A 7,033-nucleotide genomic window follows, 5' to 3' on the forward strand; every position below is an offset into this window, starting at 1 on the left:
GTCTTTTTATACTTTATATAGTTAGTCAAATATAGCTTTTGCTAACGACAGGTTTTTATGTCAGCGTGTAAATACTTGTAAATAAAAACTACAGAATATAATTTCATGTATACAGCAATTCATTGACTGCCAGCAGTGAATTAAATGCAGCATATAACATTCCATCAACTTCTCAATAGATGTGATCTTTTACCTCTGAGCAAACTATCTATAACATAGACCCCAACATGTAAAATAAAAGAACCTCCAGGTCTTACTTGCAACACTTTCCAATTTGTCCTGTGATTTTACCTAACTATCTAATAAATTCCTTCTTCCTAAATGGGAATTTCCATGGCCACCTTTGGTCATTATTTTCACATCTGAACTGCACTCAATAATATTCTTTAAACGTCAGTCCCTTCTTTGTTCTATTTCATGCCCTCTTGCTTTTGAACTATTATATCCTTGAAGAGTTTCCTTTTATATAGCCTTTCTATCTTCCAAACTTTATCTGCATTCGTCATGTTCACCTTTCATTTCCCTCTCAAGTATGAGCACTGACCTCATTTTTTTAGTCTCAACAAGGATCTGTGACCTAAAGATCTTTTATCATCGTGGCTGTCTTTATTGATGCTTCATTATCATTCCTCTCATATAAGGTTCAGAATCATGCACAAAGCTCCAAGTGGGGTGGATTCCCAGTTCTTTGAAATGCTTTTATAATGATGCGAACCTGTGTTCCATTAGCCTTCCTGATTATTAAAAGGCTCCTGCTCTCATTTTGTTTCTTCTCACCTATAAATCTTGTTACTAATACACCCTTTAAAAATGTTTTATATATATATTTTTTATATTTATATATATATTAATATATATATGGAAGCCTTGGCCTAATTCTTTTCTCCATTTTTCTAAAATTTCCAATGTGGTTTCTAATATGACAGACAAGCTCTGTTTAGTGACAGTATCATAGCCAATGAGGTTTATCTGAGGCACAATTACTGCTAATTGAAAACTTCTCTAATATGACATACAACAAGCACAATAACAAACATTTTCTTTAGTACAAAAATCAATACAGTAGTTACGTTTTGCTAATTAAATCAATTTACATAAATGTTCTATCTCACCAAAATACCACTTAATGGTTTTCTACATGGTATCTGTCACAAAAGGAAAGGAAGCTGGGCAAAATAAGATGAATGGAAAGAGTAGTATAGAATTATTCCTACTCCTGGAAGAGGGACCCAAGAACCTATATTATTGATTGTGTACTAGTTGAGTCAGCTCTATATGAAGAACATATTTTGTGGCTTTTTTTACATTATTTGAAAGTATTCACCAAGCACACAAAAATACAAAACTTGCAACTAAACAATAACCTAAAAATTCAGAGAACTTATACTTTTTTATCAGCTTTGGTTTCTGAGACTTTAACCTCATTTTGGTTTTGCTTTTATTTTACAATTCTGAAAATCAGGTAGTGAAAAAGTGCCCAAGCACAAATTGTTCAAGGTCACATACAAGTTGATTATGCAACTAGAATCAGAAGTCATGGCCATCATGTTCACACTGCAGATAATCCTTTGCCTTATTACCTTAGAACACTCCACAGTTTTGCTTTCCCTGTTTCACATTCCAGGAAAAATGACAATTAGTGAACTCTGAGATGTGCCATCTTCTTTTTCCTTCTTCACCAATTTCCCTGAAACTAACATGCTCAAACTTAATCTATCACATCCACATCTTATCTGCAGTGTCCAGAACAGAGGAAAAGAAATCCTTAGGCACTGTCCCAGAAAATAGAAATAGGCCACCAGTTTATGTAAAATAGGAGCAAATCAACAAATGGTCAAAACAATTCATCTTCCTACTTGCTTTCATATATATATATATATGAAAGTTCCTACAGAGAGATACCTCTGTTCAGCATAACCCACATCTGACATTCTGGGGAACTTTCTGCTAGATTCTAGAAGTAAGAATTGGAAGCAGGAGGGCATGTCTTATTCATATATTTTACCTCTGCATGTAGCAAAATACTTACCACATAATTGGGACTCAAAAATGTTGAATCTGGGGTGCCTGGGTGGCTCAGTCAGTTAAGCATCCAACTCTTGGTTTCAGCTCAGGTCATGATCTCATGGTTTGTGAGTCCCACATCAGGCTCTGTGCTGACAGTGTGAAGCCTGGTTGGGATTCTCTCTCTCACTCTCTCTCTCTGCCCCTCCCACATGTCCTCTCTCTCTCTCTCTCAAAATAAATAAATGAACTTATAAAAATAATAATTAAAAACGCTTAAATAAAAAATGTTGAATAAATAAAATATAATGTGAGCATGCTACAGTCCACTTCTAGATCATACTTGCATTTGAGATCTCACTGCCAAATTATTATAAATTATACCAAATATAGGTAATGAAATAACTTTAGATGATTTCTCATTTCTCTCCTCAGAGTTTATTATCATGTTTTATCATTAAGGTTTTGATCACCTGGGAGACAGTGAATGCCAAAGAAACATGAGCTAAATTACGCAGTCCTGTGGTTAAAAGTGCTGACTCTGGAGCCAGGTTGTCTGGATTCAAATTCCTGCTCTACCACATACCAGCTGTTGATGGTACACAACTTAATTAATGATTCCATGTCTCAGTTAATCCATCTGTTATAACAACACCTACCTATAACACCACCACCAACAAGTCGTATAAGTATTAAATGAGCCAATATTTGTAAACCTCTTAAAATAGTGTCTGGCACATAGTAAGGATTATATAAGTGTTTGTTTTTATTTATTTTTTTTTTCAAGCTTCAATTCACTTTATTTTTCTCATACAAAACTAAGTGGTGGCCACAGCTGGAGCCTGGGTCCTCTGCACAGAGACTCTGGTGTGGGTCTTTACAAGATGGTCAGTGAAGTCCTGATAGGGAGACTTGGTGAACACAGTCTCCTTCCAAAGATCAGAGGTGAGATAGCTGTAGGTCTTGGAAATGGCATCAAAAGTGGCCTTGGCAAAGTTGCCCAGGTTGGCAGTGCAGCCCCTAGCTGAGGTGTAGCAGTCATTGATACCAGCCATCATCAGTAGCTTCTTAGGTACAGGGGCTGAGACAATGCCAGTGCCTCTGGGGGCAAGAATGAGGCGCACCAGCACAGAACCACAGCGGCCTGCCACCTTGCATGGTACAGTGTGGGGCTTCCCAATCTTGTTCCCCCAGTAGCCTCGCCGCACGGGAAAGATGGAAAGCTTGGCCAGGATGATGGCCCCACAGATGGCGGTGGCTACCTCCTTAGAACACTTAACACCCAGACCAACGTGTCCGCTGTAGTCTCCAATAGCAACAAATGCCTTGAACCTGGTCCGCTGGCCAGCACGGGTCTGCTTCTGCACAGGCATAATCTTCAAGACCTCGTCCTTGAGTGACGCCCGCAAGAAAAAGTCAATGATCTCAGACTCCTTGATGGGCAGAGAGAAGAGACAGATCTCCTCCAGGGACTTGATCTTCATATCCTTGACCAGGCGGCCCAGCTTGGTGACGGGCATCCACTCCTTGCCCTCGGCCTTGCCTCCGCGAGCTCCGCGGCCGCGGCCCCGACCCCGGATGCCACTGCCGAAGCCTCCGCAGAAGCCGCCGCGGCCTCCCATTCCAGGGCCCCCGGGCCCTCCGGGCCCTGCCACAGCACCGGCGTCATCCGCCATTTGGTGTATTCCCGGAGAAGAAGCTAAGTGTTTGTTTTTAAACAGTGGTCTTCTGAGATACTACCATCATTTAGTCAACTAAGAGGAATTTATTATTTGTTATAGGAAAAAAATGGCAGGCTAAATCTCTATGAAAATATTCCAGGCTAGATGTAATATTTTAATTGGTAGAGCCTATCAAGAACTGAGAGTAATTGATTGCATGATGATGGGTATAAGTCATGAAACTAAACTTGTCTTCTCCATCCACCGCTCCCTGTTTATACTCACACAAAAATTTTAGAGTAACATTTCCTCCTAAAATCTGGAAATGTGCTTTAAAGCACATTGTTTCCCCTTGCCAAATGGAGGAGGCTTTGGCCTCTGGCAAAACAAAGAACAAGATATCCTGAAAAACCTTTTCAGACAAAACACCGATGTGAGCTGACTTGCAATAAAGATTCTTTTAAGTAAATAGCTAAAAATACAAAAAGTGAAAGAAGTCCTCAGAGGCCACAGAATGAAGAAAAAGCAAGAATCAGTGTGATAAATTGGTACTCAAATGACTCCTGTCCTAAAGGCATGTCCTGACTCCTGGAACCTAGAGCCTTCCATCTTAAGGCTACACTGGATGGATTAGACAGAAACTTGCCAGAAGATAGCAACACTTATTATAAAGCTAGAGCAAATATGACTGTTTAGTTATGCTTCAGGGGTAGACAAACAGATCAATGGAACAAAAAAGAGTGTCCAGAAATAACACACGCATACATGAATATGTAACACATGACAGGAATGAATACAAACTAGGGGAAAGGAGGTGTTATTATAAATTGTAAATAAACAATCTAGGGTAATTGGGTATCTTCATTGTGTGTGTGTGTGTGTGTGTGTGTGTGTGTGTGTGTTAACAACAGTTCTTTTTAGATTAATATCTAAATTCAAGTTAGTTAACATACACTGTAATACTGGTTTCAGGAGAAGGACCCAGTGACTCATCACTTACATATAACACCCAGTGCTCATCCCAACAAGTGCATTCCTTAATACCATCACCCATTTAGGCCATCCTTCTACCCACCTCCCCTCCAGCAACCCCGGTTTATTCTCTTTATTTAAGAGTCTCTTATGGTTTGCCTCCCTCTCTGTTTTTATCTTATTTCTCCTTCCCTTCTATGTCTCCTGCCACAGAATAATGTCATTTCAGTGTAAATTAAAGACCTATGAGAAGAGCAAACCATAAAGCTTTCAGAAGATCGTACAGGAAAATATCGTCAAGATTTCAGGAGAGGGAGAGATACTTGATGTATAAAGATTACTGATACAAAGAAAAAATGATAAATTTAATTACATTAAAGTTAACTTTTCATCAAAAAACACCTTAGAAAGAGAAGGAGTGGGCAATAAAGTAGAAAAAGACATTTGTGACACGTATAATTGACATAGGACTGGTGCAGAGAAGACATAGAGAACTGCTACCATTTGCACACCTCCAAGACTGCCAAAAATAATAGAAGTCAAACAGTATCAAGTATTGGTGAGGATGGAAAGCAAATAAAATTCTCATGTACTACTGATAGGAGTATAAATAGTAAAGCCATGTTAGAAAACAGTTTGGTATTAGCTAGGAAAGTGATGATGCACATAGTGTGAGTAAAGGAAAATTGGAATCTTAAAAATCTTTTTGTATTCAAAAGAAGGTATAAAAGGGGGGAAATCATACAAAAAGGACAGAATAAAAACTGTAAAATAAGGAGGAATTAAATCCAAATATGTCATAAATTACACTATGTATAAAATTCAAATTTAAATGTTCAAATTTACCAATAAAGAAATACTATTCTGTTGGATTTATAGAAAGTGTTCCATTGTATGCTATTTACTAGACACATCTACATGATTAATAGAAAGCTACAAAGTTTTTATTAATGAAAAACATGCCCCAGGTAAAGATCACTCAAAGGAAATCTGGTATAGCTATATTAATAACAGACAAAAATAGATGTGAAGGCAAAAAGAATGATCAGGATTCACTATAATGACAAAATCTTTTATTTAAAAGGACCATCTATTATTTCCAAATATGTATCCTCCTAAGAACACAATTCTTTATGGCAGACAAGCCAGCTATTCACCAATCATGGGAATGAAGTTGGATTATATCTCCCAGCTTCCCCTTTTGTTAAGTAAGGCCATTTGCCTAGATCTCATCAGTGGAATATGAGCACTCCATTTCATGCCGTGTGTGTGTGATCATTTATGTAGTAATTCACATTTATTCAATGATGACTTTGATTATTTAGAGATCCTTAGATATTAAGACAAAGTCCTAATTCTCAAGGAATTTCAAGATTCTGATGACACACATATAGAAAAAGCATGTATAGTGCAGTAATAATTGCTATAACATATTGGAAATATGTACAAAGTACCACCAGAACCAAAAGAAAGGAGTGTTCAGTTTACTGGGGAAGTCAGCCATTGTGTCACATCACAGACGAATCAACAATGAGCTGATTAATGAAAGCAGATAAAATGAAGAGATGCAACACAAAGGCATGAGGGTCTATGGCTCGTTTAGAGAAAAGCAAGCAATTCGATAAGACCAAAGCACATGACCCATGTGGAGAAATGATCCAACCTAGGACCATGGCAAACAGTACAGAGAGGAGAATTTTCCAGCGGTACTAAAGAAATACATAGAAATGAATGACTTACTGAGAAGTAGGAAGAAGGGGGCATGCAGGATGACGCACAGGTGGACTGCAGTGGCATTACCTGAAAAGGAGATTAGAAAAGCAGGTTATGAAGCAGTTGTGTTTGAATCTGAGAAGAATGCTTCAACTGAGGGTCATTTGTGTGTACCCAGGACAGTGGGCTCATATAAATTTACCTGGAGATTATTTAAAGTAAAATAGGAGAGCATGAAGGATGGTATAGTTTTACCCCCAGATGCTTAGCAACCTGATGCTAAGTACCAGGAGAATCTGAGAGTCTAAGTGAGAAGGTGACCAACATTCTAATTATTTCTAAATTATTCCAAAAATTTCTCCTCAGAAAACTAGTGGGCAGTCTGGAGTGGTGAAGCATTTCTAATCTTTGCTACCAGAGTCTCTGGAGACATGTTAATCTCTTCTCATAGAACAATCTGGGCCAGGGAAAAAGAAATAAGAAAATGCATTTTCTAATTTAATTTTTATTTAAGACCCAGTATAGCAGAACTGTCTATTATATGTAGAATACTCATTGTGCTTGGGCTCAATCCTTTGTGGAATCTTCCAAATCAAGCCAGGGAGATGTCCTTGCCAAGTTCACCCCCACTTCAGTCCCTCTTATGGCCCATGATATTCTCCTCAGGGTAAAGTGCCAGAACC

General features: G+C 38.2%; 1 protein-coding gene and 1 pseudogene across 1 annotated transcript; one reads left to right on the forward strand and one right to left on the reverse strand.

Moving 5' to 3' along the window:
* The first annotated feature begins 929 nt into the window (after nucleotides 1–929).
* On the forward strand, nucleotides 930–1,093 carry LOC122479177 (annotated as a pseudogene).
* A 1,670-nt stretch (nucleotides 1,094–2,763) lies between these two features.
* Nucleotides 2,764–3,699, reverse strand: LOC122478698 (40S ribosomal protein S2-like). Its single transcript, XM_043572268.1, has one exon. The coding sequence runs from the start codon at nucleotides 3,678–3,680 to the stop codon at nucleotides 2,823–2,825; it is 858 nt and encodes a 285-aa protein (XP_043428203.1). The 5' UTR covers nucleotides 3,681–3,699; the 3' UTR covers nucleotides 2,764–2,822.
* Between the last annotated feature and the right edge of the window lie 3,334 nt (nucleotides 3,700–7,033).

This window comes from Prionailurus bengalensis, chromosome B1 (genome assembly GCF_016509475.1).
Source record: "Prionailurus bengalensis isolate Pbe53 chromosome B1, Fcat_Pben_1.1_paternal_pri, whole genome shotgun sequence".
NCBI lineage: Eukaryota > Metazoa > Chordata > Mammalia > Carnivora > Felidae > Prionailurus > Prionailurus bengalensis.